Source organism: Rhinolophus sinicus, chromosome 1 (assembly GCF_057876585.1).
Source record: "Rhinolophus sinicus isolate RSI-liver-muscle chromosome 1, RSI-T2T, whole genome shotgun sequence".
NCBI classification, from domain to species: Eukaryota; Metazoa; Chordata; class Mammalia; order Chiroptera; family Rhinolophidae; genus Rhinolophus; species Rhinolophus sinicus.
The window spans coordinates 94,089,330-94,110,557 of record NC_142501.1 but is presented as its reverse complement, the minus strand read 5'-3'; the positions used below and the strand labels follow the sequence as shown (position 1 = coordinate 94,110,557).

General features: G+C 44.9%; 1 protein-coding gene across 1 annotated transcript; it reads right to left on the bottom strand.

The window, feature by feature from the left end:
* Positions 1 to 59: 59 nt before the first annotated feature.
* Positions 60 to 19,881, bottom strand: LOC109461218 (tubulin alpha-8 chain). The gene is made up of 5 exons (XM_019757296.2): positions 19,620 to 19,881; positions 7,135 to 7,357; positions 5,519 to 5,667; positions 2,485 to 3,165; positions 60 to 371 (listed from the first exon to the last, which is right to left on the bottom strand). The coding sequence occupies exons 1-5, from the start codon at positions 19,620 to 19,622 to the stop codon at positions 78 to 80; spliced, it is 1,350 nt and encodes a 449-aa protein (XP_019612855.1). The 5' UTR covers positions 19,623 to 19,881; the 3' UTR covers positions 60 to 77.
* Between the last annotated feature and the right edge of the window lie 1,347 nt (positions 19,882 to 21,228).

Here is a 21,228-nt window from a genome sequence, read left to right as displayed (position 1 = left end):
TCTTGGAAGAGTGCTTAGAGTGTTCTTAGAGTGGAGCGGCATAAATAAAAAGACACAGCCAAGAGGAACATGTATATTTAAAATTCCTCCCCTTCATTTTCTTCTTCAAACGAATCAGTCCCCACTTCTTCATAATCCTTCTCCAGGGCAGCCAGGTCCTCCCTGGCCTCAGAAAATTCTCCTTCTTCCATTCCCTCGCCAACATACCAATGCACAAAGGCCCGCTTGGCATACATGAGGTCAAACTTGTGGTCCAGACGCGCCCAGGCCTCTGCGATGGCCGTGGTGTTGCTCAGCATGCACACAGCCCGCTGGACTTTGGCCAGGTCCCCTCCTGGCACCACGGTGGGGGGCTGGTAGTTGATGCCCACCTGGGGAACAGAGAAAGAGGAGGAGCAACTCCAGATGGGTCATCTTTGTTACATGGTGTGGGAGCAAGACACAGCTGTAGGCGTGGGAGCAGGATGCAGGGCTGGAGGTGAAAAGAGGGAATCAGGAGGTTGGGAAGCTGGCAGGTAGAGAGAGGGGAGTGCTGAAGAGAAAATCAAAGTGAGTGGGGTTGTGGTACAGGCAAAGTCAAGGGCATCTAAAGACTGGAGAAGAGGAGGAGGAGAACAGGGCTAGTAATAGAAACGTTAACGGGGAGATTCAAGTAGACAAATAAGCATAATGAGTGAGATGAGTAAGGGGATGTGTACAATACATGTTTTTCTTCAAAAGGGAAATAGGTTCCCTTTGAGAGTCAGATTAATTTCTAGACTTGAAGTTATTATTAAGTTTATTCTTTCCCAAATGGTCATCTGAAGTAGGGGCAAAGGACCAAAAATGAGAAGGGGACAGGCAATGAAAATGAACTCTTCCACATGACAGATTTGGCCAGATCTGGCCCTGACCAACTAAAACTGCGTGCCTAGAGGCAACTCTCCTGTTTTGGACAATAATATCCCCTGGCCTCAGTTAGGTGGAGACAAACACCTTTGGGGAGGATGAAACAGGAGGATGTTCAACAGTATATGCTTTTTCTGAAAAGCAGCTCACGTCGCTGCTACCACCTTATCTTTCTGGACAATCCCAGAGCTTCAGCTTAAAATGAAGGAGAGAAAATGAGAGTACATCTCCTTTTTGTTAATTTCACCCCCACCTTCACATCTTATTTTTTTTCCTATTCATTTTCTTATTAGCATGTTTTATTGTTTGTTTCTAATTTGAAAGAAAAAAAGAACTGCATTTTTTGGAAGATCTTGACTGTTTTTGCAAGAATGACCAGAACTACCACATAAAAATAGGCACAGTCTAGGAAAAAAGATTATATATGTAGCTAGGAATGGAGCAGTGAGAAAGAATGCGACTCTCCTTTGCTTGGCAGATCAGCTAGGTCACAGCTTCAAGGGCAAATAGGTCAGCTGAAATGCTGACATGCAGTGCCTTGTTTTGTATAATTCCCACCAGGGAAAAGCTGAGATGTGCTCATCTCTATCTCCAGCATCTAATATAACCACATCTGGTGCTCAGTAACCTCTGAATTATTAAAAGCATGACTGGGGGTACTAATTAATGTAAATGGTAGCAGTTATTTTGATGGTGTAATCTGATTAAATAAAGACCATGGACCACAGGACAAAATGACCAAGCAGTTCACATGCACAGAGCCAGCTGCATGCCTTGCCAGTGCAACTCAGAGGCTCACTTCTTTCAGCGTTCAGTCAGCACTGAGACCCAGGGGTCTTCCCTGGGTAGTCCATGTCTCCCCACAAATCCTTAGTCTGGCACTTTCCAGACTGCAGACACCTGACCCACAACAGGCTGCCTCAGTGTCTGCTTACTCCTGGTTAATGGAAAACTTCAGGGCTTCACAATATGAGTGATTCACAGTTACATACAACCACAAAATGTGTCAGCCTCACTGTAAATTGATTAAGACTCGCAGGGTGAATATTTAATTTTCACAATAAATTGGGAGAAGAACACATCTTTTGCTAAGAAGAGGGAACACACCTCTCTGGCAACTTGAATAACTTGGTGACCTTCATTTTCTGATCTATGGCCAAGTCACAGCCACCTCCACCCAGTCTCCTGTTCATCCCACCCACCATACAGCTTCTTTCCAGCATGCTCACTCCTCCTGATAAAACAAATGACCTTTCCTGCCCACTTTTGAGATGCTTGCAGACCTTAGGGTGGAGCTGTAGGAGCCCTTCTCCAATTGCAGTAGTGACCGTCCCTTTCTGTCAATAATCTTTTAAAATGAAATCCTCCCTTACCCAAAATAAATCAATGAGTGAATGAATGAATGAATGAATGAATGAATGAAATTAATGTGACACTTGGCTTAGGCCCCTCTTCCCCTATCATCCCCAAAGCCTGAAGCGCCCATGTAACTGTATATCGTAGCCCAAGAACCTGGAGCTGACACACCTTCCCCATCCTTGTAATCCACCTCTGCCTCTCTAGTCCTCTGTGTCCTCCCTCTATCCTCAGTCTCACCTTGAAGCCTGTGGGACACCAGTCCACAAACTGGATTGTCCGCTTGGTCTTGATAGCAGCGATGGCGACGTTCACATCCTTGGGCACCACATCCCCGCGGTAGAGCATGCAGCAGGCCATGTACTTGCCATGCCTTGGGTCACACTTCACCATCTGGCTGTGGGGCTCAAAGCAGGAGCTGGTTATTTCAGCCACGGAGAGTTGTTCATGATAGGCTTTCTCAGCAGAAATGATGGGTGCGTAGGTGACCAGCGGGAAGTGGATGCGGGGGTAGGGCACCAAGTTGGTCTGGAACTCGGTGAGGTCCACGTTGAGGGCCCCATCAAAGCGGAGAGAAGCGGTGATGGAGGAGACGATCTGGCTGATGAGGCGGTTGAGGTTGGTGTAGGTGGGGCGTTCGATGTCCAGGTTCCTGCGGCAAATGTCATAGATGGCTTCATTATCCACCATAAAAGCACAGTCGGAATGTTCCAGCGTGGTGTGTGTCGTCAGGATGGAGTTGTAGGGCTCGACCACTGCAGTGGACACCTGGGGGGCTGGGTAGATGGCAAACTCTAGCTTGGACTTCTTGCCATAATCCAGGGAGAGGCGTTCCATCAGCAGAGACGTGAAGCCAGAGCCAGTGCCCCCCCCGAAACTGTGGAAGATCAGAAAGCCCTGCAAGCCAGAGCAGGCATCTGTCTGGGGAAAGCACGACATGAGAAGAAACCATGAAGACAGCTTTCCCAGAATACCCTCGTGTGGACAAAAGCAGGCAACCTTTATCTCAGGCCCTGGCACATTCTCACATGGAGGAAATCACAACAGCCTTGAAGGACAAAGGAAATACCAAAGGAGTTGGGTTGACCTTGGGAAGACTGGCTGAAATAGAGGTGGCAAACTGTACATGTACATGCCTCTAGGTACATGAAAGTGCCAGTCCAGTGCCTTGGCTGAACCCAAAATGAGAGTTTCAGAACCGCAGTGGTGAATGACTATGCCTTTGAGAGCCCCAACTCCTCACCCACTTCCCCTGCCTTTCTCATTGGATTTGGTGGAAACTGCTGACCTACACATCTCATCCCAACCTTGGAAGGTGGTTCAGGGTACCAATATCAGAAATATAAGTGGAGTCCCAGAATTTGAGTTTTTTGTTTGTTTGTTTGTTTGTTTTAAATTAAATTTATTGGGGTGACAATTGTTAGTAAAATTACATAGATTTCAGGTGTACAATTCTGTATTACATCATCTATAAATTCCATTGTGTGTTCATAATCCAGAGTCAGTTCTCCTTCCATCACCATATATTCAATCCCCCTTACCCTCATCTCCCACCCCCCACCCCCCGCCCCCCTTACCCTCTGGCAACCACTAAACTATTGTCCGTGTCTATGAGTTTCTGTTTCTCATTTGTTTGTCTTGTTCTTTTGTTGTTTTTGGTTTATATACCACATATCAGTGAAATCACATGGTTCTCTGCTTTTTCTGTCTGACTTGTTTCGCTCAGCATTACTCTCTCAAGATCCATCCATGTTGTCACAAATGTTCCTATATCATCTTTTCTCACTGCCGAATAGTATTCCATTGTGTATATGTACCACAACTTCTTTATCCATTCATCTATTGAAGGACATTTTGGTTGTTTCCATGTCTTGGCCACCGTAAACAAAGCTGCAATGAACATTGGAGCACACGTGTCTTTATCTCTAAATGTTTTCAGATTTTTTGGGTAGCTACCCAGGAGAGGGATTGCTGGGTCATACGGCAATTCTATTCGTAATTCTTTGAGGAACCTCCACACTGCCTTCCATAACGGCTGCACCAGTCTGCATTCCCACCAACAGTGTATGAGGGTTCCTTTTTCTCCACAGCCTCTCCAACATTTGTTACTATTTGTCTTGTTGGTGATAGCCATTCTGACTGGGGTGAGGTGATATCTCATTGTGGTTTTGATTTGCATTTCTCTGATGATTAGTGATGTTGAGCATTTTTTCATATGTCTATTTGCCATTTGTATGTCCTCTTTGGAGAAATGTCTCTTCAGTCCTCTCCCCATTTTTCAATTGGGTTGTTTGTTTTTTTGTTGTTGAGTTGCATGAGTTCCTTGTATATTCTGGATACTAGCCCCTTATCAGAGGCACTGTTTGCAAAAATCTTCTCCCATTCAGTTGGTGGCCTCTTTATTTTGTCGATGGTTTCTTTTGCTGTGCAGAAGCTTTTAAGTTTCATATAGTCCCATTCGTTTATTTTAGCTTTTACTTCCATTGCCTTTGGAGTCAAGTTCATAAAATGCTCTTTGAACCCAAGGTCCATAAGTTTAGTACCTATGTTTTCTTCTATGCAGTTTATTGTGTCAGGTCTTATGCTTAAGTCTTTGATCCATTTTGAATTAACTTTGGTACATGGTGACAGATAGCAGTCCAGTTTCATTCTTTTTTACAGATAAGGAAATGGGAGCTTGAGTAGAGAGTGATCACTCCAAACTAGAGCTTTCTAGGCAAACCAATCTGGTTCAAATCCTAACTGCCACTTTCTAGCTGTACGCCCTGGGCTAATTTATTGAACCATCCTGGCCCTCAATTTCTTCATCTGTAAAGCACAGGGAAGTGACCTGCTTCATTCCTATGATTACTAAGGAGATTAAATTAAGGAATGTATTTAACTGACATTTGTAATGGCATTTGTAAGTGCTGAAATGTATCAACAACCACTTCCTCTTCTCTTCCAAATTCAATGCTTTGTTAATCTATGCTTCCAACAAGCAAAGAGCTTAGCCTTCTTTATGTGTGGAATTTGCCCCAGACACTACCATGGAGTATCAATAAGAATTAACAGGGCACCAGCCTATAAGGTAGTTCCTGATGTCCAAGTGGAAGGAAGGCCACCATCCCTGTGAATGCTTCTTACAGAACATAAGCAGAAGTTCCCAAAGCTTAGAAGCTCTGTCCTATAGCCAGGGGTCACGTGCCTCTACCCATCCTGCTCAGAGAGGTATGAGTCCAAGCCTGTCCACTTTAGCCTGACTCACCAATCTCCTGCCCTTGTTAATACTTACCAGCTTCCTTATGCGGTCCAGCACCAGGTCAATGCTCTCCTTGCCCACCGTGTAGTGGCCCCGGGCATAGTTGTTAGCTGCATCCTCCTTTCCTGTAATCAGCTGCTCTGGATGGAAGAGCTGGCGGTAGGTTCCTGCCCGAACCTCATCTACCAAAAGAGGGGGACCATTGTGTCTTACTGCCTTCTTTTCCATTAAAATACTATATAACACCCTTCTGGGTTTCCACTTCTCCTACCTGTAAAACTCCACTGAGGTGAAGCCAGACAACCTTGTAACAAATCTGCAAAAGGCTGAGAGAATTCCAAGGAAACATAGGCACGAAAAGAACCAGAAGCCTATGACTCAAGTAGGCAACAAGAAGCTAGCTGTTCTCCTGGCTGGAACTTTAAAAAGCTCAACCAAGTTCACCAAACACTCCTTCTTTCCCCTGGATCCCACAAGGCTTCCCTTTTATTGTTTCTTTCATGCTGCAAAGTGACTCCAAAATTTAACCTGATTTCATCTGCATTAAAATGTTCTGGGGATACAGAGAAAGATTCAGGATGACCTACCTTGTTCCTGAGCTCTCCTCAGAATTGTCATTCTCCTAATATCCACCTCAAGGTGGACATAATACATGTCAGGCATTAGAGATATTTCAGAATTACTTTAAATCAAAGCTATGCTCCAGGTTCTAGAAGAGCAGGAGCCCTAGAGAGCCTGTCAAGGGGGCGCTGCTCACCTCCCAAGATCCACACAAAGAAGACACAAGGCAGACCGGATGCACCAGGTCCCAACTACATCCCCCCTCTTCCTTTCAGGGGTCTCCTACTCCCCCAGGGAAAGCACCCATTTGCACAGTGGCCTGGGCGCAGAATCTGCACTATTGTAATTACAGGCTGAGTACCTAGAGTCTACTGCACCTAGGAATTAGTGTTTGGGCTTTACAGACATTTGCCCAGACGTCTCTGTGACATGTATCCATCCCTTGCTTGTTGAGCCAGCCTTGAAGCTGAGGACATCCTGATGTGGAGTTGAGGACTGACCCGAGGGTCAGACCCAGGGACCTGGAGGGGGAGTGCTCAGGGGGAGAGATAGAGCAGAGAGAATTCTGTCCTGACCCGAGTCAGAATTCCTGTTTTCTAAGATCCAAATGAGGTTCATTCTAGGACTACAGCAACCTCTGGCTGTAAGAGAATATGCCTGCCATTACTCCATTTTATGTGCCACACCTGTGAAAACAGACTGCAGTTATTATAGAATCAGAAACATACACTTTTTGAGAAATTGACTATTTGGGGGCTTCTTATCATTTCCAAAATTATCTGTATTTTTTTATCCCTAGTATTTACTAAACAACCTTGACAATTTTGGTCTGTAGGTTTGAGGGTTTTAAGTAGAGAGCATTTTGTTTTGCACAGTTTAGTTCTATGGTGGGAGAGAAGAGATCCCGATTTCTACTGTGAGGCTCCTCAAGACTGGAGAATTCAAGGAGCTGACAGAATCATGGGGGGCGGAAGGGCTCTAGCTGAGCCACCGCACCTTCCAGTTAGAGCCTCTGCTTCCTTAGAATCACAGACAGAGCCTCTCAGTCTCAGGTTGTTTTCTGTGGGGATGGCCTAGCCCATACTTACCTACTACAGTAGGCTCCAAGTCGACCATGACAGCCCGGGGCACATGCTTCCCATTGCCAGTCTCACTGAAAAAGGTGGTAAATGAGTCGTCGTCGTTGGTCTTGCTGGCCTGGGCACCAAAGGTGCCATCCGCCTGGATGCCGTGCTCCAGGCAAAAGAGCTCCCAGCAGGCATTGCCAATCTGAACGCCCGCTTGACCCACGTGGACTGATATACATTCCCTCTGTGGGGAGAGTGCAGAATCACAGTCAGAGAGTCCTGGCACACAGCCATGTCTTTTTCCTGTATCTCCCACATGTGAAAACTTGTCTCTCCTGACATTCAGCTCACAGGATGTCCATCCCTCTAGCCATGCCATCGCAGAAACAGGATGTGAGGTCTCAGGCATCTGAGCACCACTGCATCCAGACCAAGACTCAGCTCTGAAGAAGACCCAGTTTTGTGGTTTGCTCTAAAGTTTGCTTTCCAGGGTTAATCCTTCATACCAAGGAAAGGAAAAAGGGGGAAGCTGCACAAATGAAACAAAGGACTAATTCTAGACCATGAGACTCCTGTACTGATGAAGATGGTCAAAGGAAATACCAGTGATAACAGCAGAATGACACACACACACACATGCACGCACACACGCACACACGCAAGCAAGGTTTGACAATTGAGTTTGTGAACTTGTTGCAACAATGTTGCTAACTTTTTGATATCAGAGGGATTATTCATTATGAATTTGTACCAATTGGACAAACAGTTAACTAACAGTTAACTAAGTTGACTATTTGGAAGTGCTGAAAAGACTGTGTGAAAAAGTTAGACGACCTCAACTTTCGCCAACAATTCATGGCTCTTGCATCACGACAATGCACCAGCTCCCACGGCACTGTCTGTGAGGGACTTTTTAGCCAGTAAACAAATAACTGTATTGTAACACCCTCCCTACTCATCTGATCTGTCCCCAATGACTTCTTTCTTTACCCAAAGATAAAGGAAATATTGAAAGGAAGACATTTTGATGACATTCAGGACATCAAGTATAATACGATGGCAGCTCTGATGGCCATTCCAGAAAAAGAGTTCCAAAATTGCTTTGAAGGGTGGACTAGGCATTAGCATCGGTGCATAGCTTCTCAAGGGATGAAGGTGACCATAATGATATTCAGCAATGAGGTGTGTAGCACTTTTTCTAGGATGAGTTCGCGAACTTAATTGTCAGACCTCGTAAAGCTGACCTTTAGAGTGTCCTTTTCTTTGTGTTACTCTGGTATGAAGCCACAGTTACCTGACTGGCCCTAGTACTAGACTGGCCCTAGATTAGGATGGGGAGTAGGGTTTGCATGTGTGATTGAGAGTATGAGCATGTGTGTGTGTGTGTGTGTGTGTGTGTGTGTGTGTGTGTGTATGTGTGTGTGTGAATAAAAATCAACCATGGGGTTTGCTGGGAGGAGGGCCTCATCCCCCTACTACACCACACCTGTGGGTAAGCAGTGGCTGGTACAAGGTGGCTCTGTGCCTGGGACGCCCTCCAGAGCCCAATAGGGAAGCATGTGCCTGGTCTGTGGGTTTCCATTCTTTATCCATGACCCAACCGGGCGTTTTCCAGCTTCGGATAACTCCAGTAGGTGCAGAGTCTCCAGAGCATGTGGCTGGGCATGGAAACACACTGAGTACATGTCAAAATATGGGGCTTCTAGGAGCTTGGAAGTTCTCCGGGCATGGGAGCAGGGCAGCTGCCTGAGTGACATCTCAAAGGGTCAGAGGTGTCATGACCCCTTGCTCCCCTACTTGGTTTTACAACTGAGCACCAACTCTACATCTGTTTCTGCACTCTTGTCTTTGGGAAGGATAGAGAGTACAGGTGTTCACAACAGCCAGTAGATAGCACATCCAAGCTGGGAATACAATCCAGCTGTATCTCCGTGACCCTGGTGGCCAGGGAAAGGCTTCTCTCACAAAGTTGCCCACACCCCCGGGTTTGGATCTTGCCTTCTCAACTGATTTGCTGTGCTGTGTGACATTGGCTGAGTTACTTAACCTCCCCTTGTCTGAAAAGAAAGAGTTAGCCATGATTATTGTTGTCTTTATGGTTATCAATTTCATTATGCTACCTTGTAACTTTATTCTCCACCTGGAAGAGGCACACGTAGAAAGTTAGAGACCTCAGGTCCCCTTCCACTCACCTTTATTGTGAGGTCTATTTTACTTAGGACTCAATTAAGGTCTAAGAACAGCGGTGTTCCACACCCAGGAACTACCCAGACTGCAACTTGACATCCAGCACACAGCTGTGGCTTCTAAGGAAGGAACTAAATTTGAGGGGACATTGGAAAGGCCTAAAAGAAGGCTCACCCTATATCTCATCCTCTGGGTGATCACATCCTCTGTGGCCCTGACCCTCCACCTTCTGAGGCTTGCCACCATCACCACCACCACACCTCAACTATCCTCCAGGCCTATCTGTGAAGCTGCTTAGTCTCCAGTCAGCCCTGCCTTATGAAACACTCTGGGCCTTTTTGGCAAGGGTGCAGCGGTGTTTCACAAAGATCAAAGGTCATAGGAGGAAGAATAAAGGATCATGGAGACCTGAAAACCACCAACATGGTAATATCAATATTTTTAGCCTCTTTTAATTGGCCCCTTAATCTCACACTAATAAAAGTGCCAGTCGTCACTGACAAAATCTCTCTCTCTCTCTCTGTCTCTTTCTCTCTCTCTTTCTCTCTTTCTCTCTCTTTCTGACACACACACACCCACACCCCTTAGGAAGAGCTATTTTCCCTGTAGAACTAATTCACAAGAGTAATTGGAGGGATTAGATAGACTTGGAAATAATTGATAGGTTCATAGGTGCTTCCAAAAGCCAAAAGTGGCCACACCAATCAAGAGAAAGTGAAGGTCTCTCAACACCATCCAACTAACTGGACCCAGGGCTGGGGCAAGGAACAGACACTGTGAGCCCTGAGAGCACAGACAGTAACACAAATGGGGTGATGTCAGAATATCTCAGAAACCAACTTGAAGAGGCTCCCGCTGTCAAAGATGAGACACACCGAGCATCAGAAGATTAATGGTACTTGATTGAAACAGGATGTATATATAAAAATCCACACATTCTTAGTGTTGTGAAAAAAAGGAAACTTCCCCCAGAAGTAAAACTTATTTGTTCTCATCCAAACAGCCCTGTTGATGAGGAAAAGCTTTTTTTTATCAGAAGAGTATTAGCGAATCAATGTAGAAGAAATGAGATACCATGTTTCCCCGAAAATAAGATCTAGCCGGACAATAAGCTCTAATGCGTCTTTTGGAGCAAAAATTAATATAAGACCCGGTATATATTATATTATATTATATTATATTATATTATATTATATTATATTATATTATATTATATTATATTATTATGCCCAGTCTTATAGTAAAATAAGACCGGTCCTATATTAATTTTTGCTCCAAAAGACACATTAGAGCTGATTGTCCAGCTACGTCTTATTTTCAGGGAAACACGGTATTAAGAAATATTGCCATATTACAGTTTCTAATTATATAATTGATTTCAACAAGGATGCCAACACCATTCAGTGAAAGGGTGATGGGGAACTGGATATTCCTATAGCACCAATGAATCACTGTTACTTGCAGGACATGAGGAAGAAAAGTAATTACAATGGTCACCAGCCCAACACTGGGATCAATCTTAATACTACTAATAGTGAGAAAAGCAGGCATTAAGGAACTCCTGATGTAATACAATATGACACACACAACACCACCCACGAGCAAACCTTGTCAAAAACACTCAGCCCTTAATCTATTAAACCCTTAATATTTAGCTTCCACCTTATAGAAAACACAAGGACCAATGTTAAGTGACATCATGAGGAAACAATAAAACAAATCCAGTAGGTGGAACGTTCTACAGGGCAAGTGATAGAATCTTTTTAATTTATGAAAAATAAAGGTGATATCAAAAAAAACTTATGAAGCATAACATTCACATGTAGTATGTGAACTTTGACTGAATTCTGGTATGAACAAATCAAAATATTTGTGACACAAAGAGAGAAATTGGTTGATTTTGTTAAGCATGATAATGAAAGTGTAGTTAAGTATGAAAATGTCTATGGGGACAGAGCCAGGAGTGCAGTTTCTAGGCTCTCGGCCTCACGTAGAAAGGTGCTGGCTCAGGTAGTAAATGGCCATCAACTGTGATTGCATGGCCATCAGCTATGACTAGTTGGCCATCAGCTGTAACCAGTGAGCCATTGGCCACTAATATAACTGTCGTGGCTACGCTAGCAGGAAATGGGGGGGAGGGGGCCTAGCAAGAAGATGGTGGCTGAGTTAGCAAGCGGTGGAGTGCAGATTGCGGAATGTGTGGCTCCTGCTTCCTGTGTCTCCAACCCAGCCGCCAGCGAGAATATAGTGGTGTGACTCCCCTATCTATGGCTCCGTGTGTGTTCCTTTTTGGCCTCACCATGTCCTGCATTCTTATATGGGGAGTGGGAGCTGAGACCCCACATGCCACCCCGCATGACAATGTCCTTATTTTTTAGAGTCATTTTTTAAGTATTTGGGGTAAAATGTCATGATGTCTGTATTTTCCTTTAAAATACTTCAATAAACACAGCAGGTAAAGTAAATATGGCAGAAAAGTTATTATTATTAAATCTAGATGCTAGATATGCAGTCGATTTAGTGAGGACAGTGGCCAGTGCCTAAGAGGTAATAAGAATTCAAAGGAGGAAAAACAACTTCTGGATCAGTATCTTAGAGGAAGAATATATGCAGAGACCTTGAGGAATTTAGACATGCCAACGTGACCATTTTAGTTGGGTTTAGAAGCAGTATGAACAAAAGACGGGAAAATTTAGGGCAGGTCCCACAAAGTGTTCAGTTTCTCTGAGGCATAGGCTCATGAGGACAGAGCAGATGAGGCATCTGTGCACCCTACGGCCATCCGCCATGGGCAGAGGAGCCCATGTTTTGTAGAACATCAAGAAAAACAAATTTTTAATCTCATAATTAATGGAGAAAAACTGAATCCCTTTGCTCTACGTTCAGGAACACGACAGGGATGTCCCCTATCATCTCTGCTTTTCAACATAGTGTTAGAAGTCCTTGCCAGAGCAATCAGGCAAGAGAAAGAAATAAAAGGCATCCAAATTGGGAATGAAGAAGTTAAATTATCACTCTTTGCAGATGACATGATGCTATATATAGAAAACCCCAAAGACTCCACCAAAAAACTATTAGAAACAATCAACAAATACAGTAAAGTTGCTGGCTACAAAATCAACGCACAAAAGTCCATTGCTTTCCTATATACTAACAATGAAATCTCAGAAAAAAAAATACAAAAAACAATTCCTTTTGCAATTGCAGCAAAAAGAATAAAATACCTAGGAATAAACTTAACCAAGGATGTGAAGGACCTATATGCTGAAAACTATAAGACATTTTTGAAAGAAATTGAAGAAGACACAAAGAAATGGAAAGACATTCCGTGCTCATGGATTGGAAGAATCAACATAGTTAAAATGGCCATATTACCCAAAGCAATATACAGATTCAATGCAATCCCCATCAAAATCCCAATGGCATATTTTAAAGAAATAGAACAAAAAATCATCAGATTTGTTTGGAACCACAAAAGACCCCGAATAGCCAAAGCAATCTTAAGAAAAAAGAACAATAATGGAGGTATCACACTTCCTGACTTTGGCTTGTACTACAGGGCTACAATAATCAAAACAGCATGGTATTGGCAGCAAAACAGACACATAGACCAATGGAATAGAATTGAGAACCCAGAAATAAAACCACATAAATATGGACAGATAATTTTTGACAAAGAAGCTAAAAACATACAATGGAGCAAAGACAGCCTCTTCAATAAATGGTGCTGGGAGAATTGGAGAGCCACGTGCAAAAGAATGAAACTGGACTGCTATCTGTCACCATGTACCAAAGTTAATTCAAAATGGATCAAAGACTTAAGCATAAGACCTGACACAATAAACTGCATAGAAGAAAACATAGGTACTAAACTTATGGACCTTGGGTTCAAAGAGCATTTTATGAATTTGACTCCAAAGGCAATGGAAGTAAAAGCTAAAATAAATGAATGGGACTATATGATACTTAAAAGCTTCTGCACAGCAAAAGAAACCATCGACAAAATAAAGAGGCCACCAACTGAATGGGAGAAGATTGTTGCAAACAGTGCCTCCGATAAGGGGCTAGTATCCAGAATATACAAGGAACTCATGCAACTCAACAACAAAAAAACAAACAACCCAATTGAAAAATGGGGAGAGGACTTGAAGAGACATTTCTCCAAAGAGGACATACAAATGGCAAATAGACATATGAAAAAATGCTCAACATCACTAATCATCAGAGAAATGCAAATAATAAAAACCACAATGAGATATCACTTCACCCCAGTCAGAATGGCTATCATCAACAAGACAAGTAGTAGAAAGTGTTGGAGAGGCTGTGGAGAAAAAGGAACCCACATACACTGTTGGTGGGAATGCAGACTGGTGCAGCCGTTATGGAAGGCCGTGTGGAGGTTCCTCAAAAAATTACGAATAGAATTGCCATATGACCCAGCAATCCCTCTCCTGGGTATCTACCCAAAAAATCTGAAAACATTTATAGATAAAAACACGTGTGCTCCAATGTTCATTGCAGCTTTGTTTACGGTGGCCAAGACATGGAAACAACCAAAATGTCCTTCAATAGATGAATGGATAAAGAAGTTGTGGTACATATACACAATGGAATAATATTCGGCAAGTGAGAAAAGATGATATAGGAACATTTGTGACAACACGGATGGATCTTGAGAGTGTAATGCTGAGCGAAATAAGTCAGACAGAAAAAGCAGAGAACCATGTGATTTCACTGATATGTGGTATATAAACCAAAAACAACAAAAGAACAAGACAAACAAATGAGAAACAGAAACTCATAGACACAGACAATGGTTTGGTGGTTGCCAAAGGGTAAAGGGGGTGGGGGGTGGGAGATGAGAGTAAGGGGGATCGAATATATGGTGATGGAAGGAGAACTGACTCTGGGTGATGAACACAGAATGGGATTTATAGATGATGTAATACAGAATTGTACACCTGAAATCTATGTAATTTTACTAACAACTGTCACCCCAATAAATTTAATAAAATAAAATTTTTAAAAAAAAGAAAAGCAATTTTACAACTTTACAGCCCTTTTATTATTCTGACATAAGAAAGCTTTCCTTATATCAATCTTATATTATTTCTATTTTAATATTAGTCATTTCCTTTTGCTTTCCCCTCAGAGGAATAAAATCAGCTAATCAAAGTTCTGTAGAAGGAGGCTTTGTAGCTTTAATAATCATTTAAAAGTATTCAAAAACAGTAAAACCGATATATTGCTTAGGAAAGAAACTGACGTAGGCCAGCAATGTGTGCCATGTGAAAACCTGAGACCCGTCCTTATACACCCGACCACCTGCACAGTCAAATGCCACACAGTGGCTTTCAGGAAGCATATGATTACACCGAATTGTTTCTAGTTGTCAGATTGGGATAATAAATCACCCATGTTTTAGGATCTAAGTCAGACATGGCAAGTAAAACGTATATCCAACAGGGTTACAGAGGGATAATTAAAGGAAGAACAAATGTGACTCATGAAAGATTGAATTATCTCTGCTAAAAATCCTCCCATCAGAGCATATTTGGAACTACTCAAAACAAAGAAGAGACGGCAAAGTAAAAACAACAAGAACAGACGGTCCACCAGAGTCCACAGCGGTAAGAAAGCAGCTCAGGAGAGGGGCTGGGTCCCAGGCGCTGCTGGCCGGCCGATGGCAGAAGACCCGCCTTAGGGACGGCAGGGGTGCTGGGGAAGTGGACTGCCGGCAGAGGACCCTGTGGTGTCAAAGGACCCTTGGAGCCTTAGCCGACAGGGGGCGCAAGTGAGGAGACGACGCTTAAGGAGTTTCAGACCGACGCGCATAGTGCCCACGTGTTTTCCTTCCTCTCCCACAGCTCACTATCTGGGAGAAACCCTCGCAGGAAGACTCTGACAGGGGCAATGTCACAGCTGCTCATAGCTCCGTCAGAGCCCTGATGGCCAAAGGGAGAAGGAGCAGTTGGTCCACTTCCTCCCCCCAGGAGTGCCACATCCGCCTACTCACCCCTATCATTGGCCCATATTCACCAGCTATTTCCTCCTTGAAAACTATTTTTAACTTTTCATCTTCCTTTCAAGGCCCTCAGGAGCCCTCTCAGAAAGGACTCTCACCAACTGCATTAACCCTTTAGCTCTGCATGGGCCTGACTTGGGCCTGGGAGCTTCCTATGAAAAGTCACCAGTCCCTCCTCGTTCACCCAGCGCCTTTGCCTCAGCCATGGCCTGCGGGAGCTCTGCTCCTCAGGGCCTCTGTGCTGCCCAGAGGCGCGGACCCAGTGACCTTTGTGGGAACCTGCACTTAATGAAGACAAAGAAGGATGCAGCAGTGATGTGCAGCCCCCTCGGGGCCCCAAGCAATGCTCTGAGGTCAGAATATAAATACAGACCCTGAAGAGCTCAGCTATGCCTGCCCACACAGGGGCAGTTTGGAGCACCACAGACATAGAAGCAGTGTCCATTTTGCCCCCAGAACACTCTGCCCTCTAACTGCCCAGTTTTTCATGAGACAGGCTCTTTGTTGCCATTTGCTGCCCATCTCCACTCACACGCAGCCGATGCTCCCCAATCCAGAAGGAATGCACTTAAGGATGCTGTAAACCTTCACCTGCCCTTAACCACAGACACTTTCTCTAAACCCTGGAATTACAGACACAGGCTTGGCTTGGGTCCCCTGCCAGGATTCTCCATACCACCTCCCAAAAAAAGATGTCAGATTCGCCGTTCCCAGGACAACTGCTTGTACAGGGACACTGGGGACAGATGGGAATGCTCAGTGATAGGGTTAGTTATAAATTTCTTACCCAGAACCTATAAAAATGCTGGCTCTAACCCTCCTTAATACAGAGGCAGCCTCCGCACCCCAACCTCCACTAGGGAAGGGGAGCATGGGGGATGGCTGCCCAAAACTTAACCTGTTACAGGAAGTAAAGTTCTTTCTGTAATGGTGGGATTCTTTTGTTCTAGGTTTATAGATGTGCCATTCCAGCCTTTCAGGAATGAGTCAGGGACTTTTAAAAAGAGGTTCTATGAGTGGGAAATGGTCAATAAAAAAATGTTATCCTATGGCAGAGTAATACTCCATTGTATAAATGAACCACACTTTCTTAATCCAGTCATCTACCAATGGGCATTTCGGTTGTTTCCATGCCTTGGCTGTTGTGAATAGTGCTGCAATAAAGACAGGGGTGCATATATTTTTTCGAATTAGCATTTTGAATTTCTCCGGATAGATACCTAAGAGTGGAGTTGCTGGGTCATAAGGTAGTTCCATTTCCAGTTTTTTGAGATACCTCCATAATGATTTCCATAGTGGCTGCACCAATCTGTAATCCCACCAACAGGGAACAAGGAATCCCTGTTCTCCACATCCTTGACAGCACTTGTTGTTTGTTGACTTATTGATGATAGCCATTCTGACTGTGGTGAGGTAGTATCTTCTTGTGGTTCTAATTTGCATTTCCCTAATGATTAGTGATGTGGAGCATTTTTTCATATATCTGTGGGCCATCTGTATGTCCTCTTGGGAAAAATGTCTATTCAGGCCCTCTGCCCATTTTTTAATTGGGTTGTTTGGTTTTCTTGGTGTTGAGTTGAATGAGTTTTTTATAAATTTTGGATATTGAAATCTTACCATCTGTAATTATATGGATGGACCTAGAGAACATTATGCTAACTGAAATAAGCCAGAGAGAGAAAGACAAATACCATATGAGCTCACTTATATGTGAAATCTAAAGAACAGAATAAATGAGCAAACAAAACAGAAATAATCTCAGAGATATAGAGAAAAAACTGATGACTGCTAGATGGGAGGGGGTTGGGGGTGAGGGAGAAGGTGAGGGAATTAGAAACCACAAAGTTGCCATGGGGATACGAAAGACAGTTTGGGGGATATAATCAATAATGCTGTAAAGATTTTGTAGGGTGTCAGATGGGCACTTGTCTTATTAGTGAGACCACTTCATGGACGGTGTAGATGCCTGACCACTGCACTGTACACCTGAAGCTGAAGCTGAATAATATTGAATGTCAACTATAATTTAATATATCCATAGTCATGGGATGTGGAGTACAGCATGGGGAATAGAGTCAATGGAATTGTAACAGCTATATACGATGTCAGAGGGGTAGTAGATTGGGGGGGTTATCACTTTGTGAGGGGTATAAATGTCTATTACATTGTTTTGTACACCTGAAACTAATAAAAAAATGTTATCCTATTAAGACAAATGTTGCCCATGCAATTAAGTTTTCTAAATAGAACCTGTTATAAAAAATTTGATGTTTCACAATAAATAAAAGATATTCTCTTTCCAAAATAATCAGCCATAGATTTTCAGTTAAACATCTAAATTCTTTAGCACATTTAAAATAAGGTTTTACTGTTTAAATTTTTGATTGACCAGGTATTTTCAGGAATTTGCCTACTGAATACACACCAACGTTTGCTCAGAGGGCTAAATTATGATCCTTGGCTCCCAGGAAGCCTCCTTGAGGGGCCACTCTGAGAGTCACTACGACATTCAGGTGAAAATTATTAGGTTGGTGCAAACGGTAATTGCGGTTTAAAAGGTGAAAAATAATTGCAAAAACCGCAATTACTTTTGCACCAACCTAATAAAATATGTAAGAGAAAGCACTTTGAAAATTATAAAGCACTCGAGTTAAAGCTAGATATTATAAATATTAAATATGCAATCTTGAGTATGCTGCCTAGGATTTGCTTCAAAATAATGGGAGAGAGGAAAGGAAAATAAACAAAGCAAGACTCATCCTAAGTAGATTACTTGTTGAAACTGAATGAGGCATATACAGGGTCATTATACCATTCTCTGTCCTTCTGTATGTTTGAAATTCTCTATAATAAAAAGTTTAAAAGCAAAGCTAGATGGAGTTTGAACCATAAACTACATGCAACTTTGAACCATAACCCCTCTTCATTTTGCAGGTGAGAAAAAACAGTACAGAGAAGTTAAGTGACCTTCTTGAAGTCACTCACAGCTAGCTGCAGAGCCAGGAGCCAAAATCCTGAACTCCGGCTCTGGGCTCCTTGTATGGTCCCACCCAAAGGCCTCAGGTAGAAGTAGATTCCTCTGGCCACTCTCCTGAATAGCCTCCGAGTTTTTAAAGCTCCCAGGTGTGCCTGGGAACAAGCTCAGGAAGAGGGACTTTGCTGGAGAGACCTGGAGTTAGAAACAGCAGAGCTGGGGCCAGAGACAGGCCCTGGGCACTTTCCACAATGAGCAGGGGCTAGGGGAGGAGGGGAGGTTCTCCCCTGACCTGTGTGACACCCAGAGAACCCCACGTTGGCCTGGGACACATACTTAGTCTGTCCCCTTCCCCCACCCAACCTTTCCAGCCCACCTCCCTACTGCTGAAATACCAGGGCTCTGGACCAGGAGACCCTGGGTTCCCAGGTGGTCACAGAAGTGGGTTGGAGGTGGCTGTTACCCACCCCTGGGTGCCCGGGATGAAGGGAGAGATTCTAGGGGGTGGAACTAGTGTGGAGAGGCCTCCTCCCCAGCAATTAAGATCCATGTCTGCAAAAGGAGACAGATGCCGCGGTGAGGCAAAGGGGCCATCTCCTGTCCCCCTAAGTCCGGGTAGGAAGCGAAACAAATGAGAAGTCCGAGGCCCCCTGGCTGCCGCAGGGAGACTTCTGTGTTCCAAAGTCCTGACTTTGACCGCTGGAAAAACTGGGACTTGGCACAGGTGCCAGGTGTCTGGGAAGCTGAGTGCTCAAGTTGTAAGGGCCCCAAACCCAAGCCAGTGGCCGGGGACCAAGAAAGAGAACTACTACCTCCAGTCTGGGGCACTGTGACTCCCTGTCACATTCGGGGACACCGACACATGTGGTTGGGGTTAGGGACCTGACTGAGCCCACTCCCCCAGCCGCAGGCCAGGCCCACCCATCTGGAATCGCTGGACTGTCCCCTCCCCACCCCCCATTCTGGTCCCTGAGCTGTCCGTCTGGGGATCCCTCAGAATCTCCCCTCTCCTGTCCTTCCTCCCCGTACTTGCGTGCCCAGATCTCCATTAGGTACCTTTGGAGGGCAACCTGCCCTGGCTCTGCACTTTCCCTCTATGATAAAATGTACTGCCACCAGGTGTCCTCCGCCCGAGGGTGCCGACCCCCCCCCACACACACACACACACACCCCGACTCTGAACTGACACCCCCAAGAGACTTCCAGCTCTGGAGATCTAAAGCGATGGCTAACGAGCCCCCACGTAGACGCGGCTCCGCATGGCGCCCGCCCCCTCCCCGACCCTGCTGGGGCCCGGCCCCAAGGCCCTGGCAGGCTCACCATCGCGGCTGCTCTCTTCGCCCGCTCGCCTCGGAGCTGAGCCTGCCCACCCCAACTGCTCCAGATACAGCCGCCTCCGCTGTTGTGACACACTGGGCGGGAGGGGCCCGGGGACAGACATGCTGGGCCAGCAGCTGCCCAGCAGCATCACAGTGACCGGGGAGGGGAGGGACCAGACATGTCACAGTTGCTCCCCACCACCCTCCGCCCCGCCCAGCGTCTCAAATCTCCCGGCCTGGGCACCCCGGATGCAGGCGCAAGGGAACTGCGCAGTTGGGTTCCCGGCAGTTGGGTGCGGTAGCCTTCCTACTACCAAAACGCACTCCTCCACACTGTAAGATAGGCCATTATTATTCCAGCTCCTTGGGAAAGAAATGCGAAAATGCTGTTAGACAAAATGTTCATCGCTCCCCAGGCAGGAAACGCACCTGGCTGGGGTTAGTTGACTGCTGCTGCTCTCTCTCTCTACCCAGGTGAGCGCAGCAGTGCTGGCTCCCTGGTGAGGCGCAGTCTCCAGGCTCAGCGCAGCTCAGCGGGGACTTGAGCAAGTTGATGGCCTCTGCTCTGGAAAACTGTTTCTACACGCATCAAGACTTACCTGATCACTGGAGAGTTAAATGCGATAATATACATAAAGCTCCCCGTACACAGCAGGTGCTCAATATTTTAGGTGTTCCGGTTTCTACTGCGCTATCGGTGCACATCACCCCTCCACCATTGTTTTCAAGTATCTTTCTTGATCCATTTATCATCACTCCCTCTTCCTGCTGTTACACTCAGAGAGTACAGAATGATATCAGGGTTCCAGCGGCTTCTTTGCCCAGTAATAGGACCTCCTCTGGTGGCCACAAATAACGCTGAAGTGCAAGGGATTTCCCCTACTCTCCCTCTAGTTGGAGAGAGCTGGGTGGGACTGGGTCCAGCCTGGTGAAGAGCCCCTCTCTTCACACTTGAGATTCTAACCCCTGTATTAAACCTACTCCACTTTCCCTCCCCTCCCCCAGGGTGGTGGTGGGCTGGTGCTTATCAGTCCTTGGCCTCACTGCAAAATTCCCCACCCGAGGCCAACGGGGCTGAGACCTGCGACTCAGCTTCTGTCTTCTCTCCCACTTTCCTCAGGCACCTGACCCCCACCCACCAAGTCACTCCAGGCAAATTCATGGCTTTTCTGCAAGATACTGCCACACAGAGCTGCTCTGACCAAACATGGGGACTCTCCAAGTCCCCAAGCACAGGTACAGGCTTACCCTCCCTGCCATTCCGGAGAGGTGCTTATCTCTGGCCAGTAGAGAATGAGAAAAAACATTTTAAATTTATTTTTGTAGCAATTTGTCCTGCTGACCACCCATTTATATATTTTTCTATTTATATTATGAGCTTCTAGAAGAAGAGACAACACATCTTAATCATCTTTGTATCTGAGAGCGTACCAAACACAATGCTTTACCCATTGATACCGTGTTTCCCCAAAAATAAGATCTATCCAGACAATCAGCTCTAATGCATCATTTGGAGCAAAAATTAATATAAGACCCGGTCTTATATTTATTATATTATATAAGACCCGGTCTTATTTTACTATAAAAGACGCCTTAGAGCTGATTGTCCC

Excerpts from the sequence above, each read along its gene's own strand:
- LOC109461218 (XM_019757296.2), bottom strand. Across the intron at positions 3,166-5,518 it reads TGGACCGCATAAGGAAGCTG|ACAGATGCCTGCTCTGGCTT; the intron begins GTAAGTATTAAC and ends TGCTTTCCCCAG. Across the intron at positions 372-2,484 it reads GGTGTCCCACAGGCTTCAAG|GTGGGCATCAACTACCAGCC; the intron begins GTGAGACTGAGG and ends TCTGTTCCCCAG.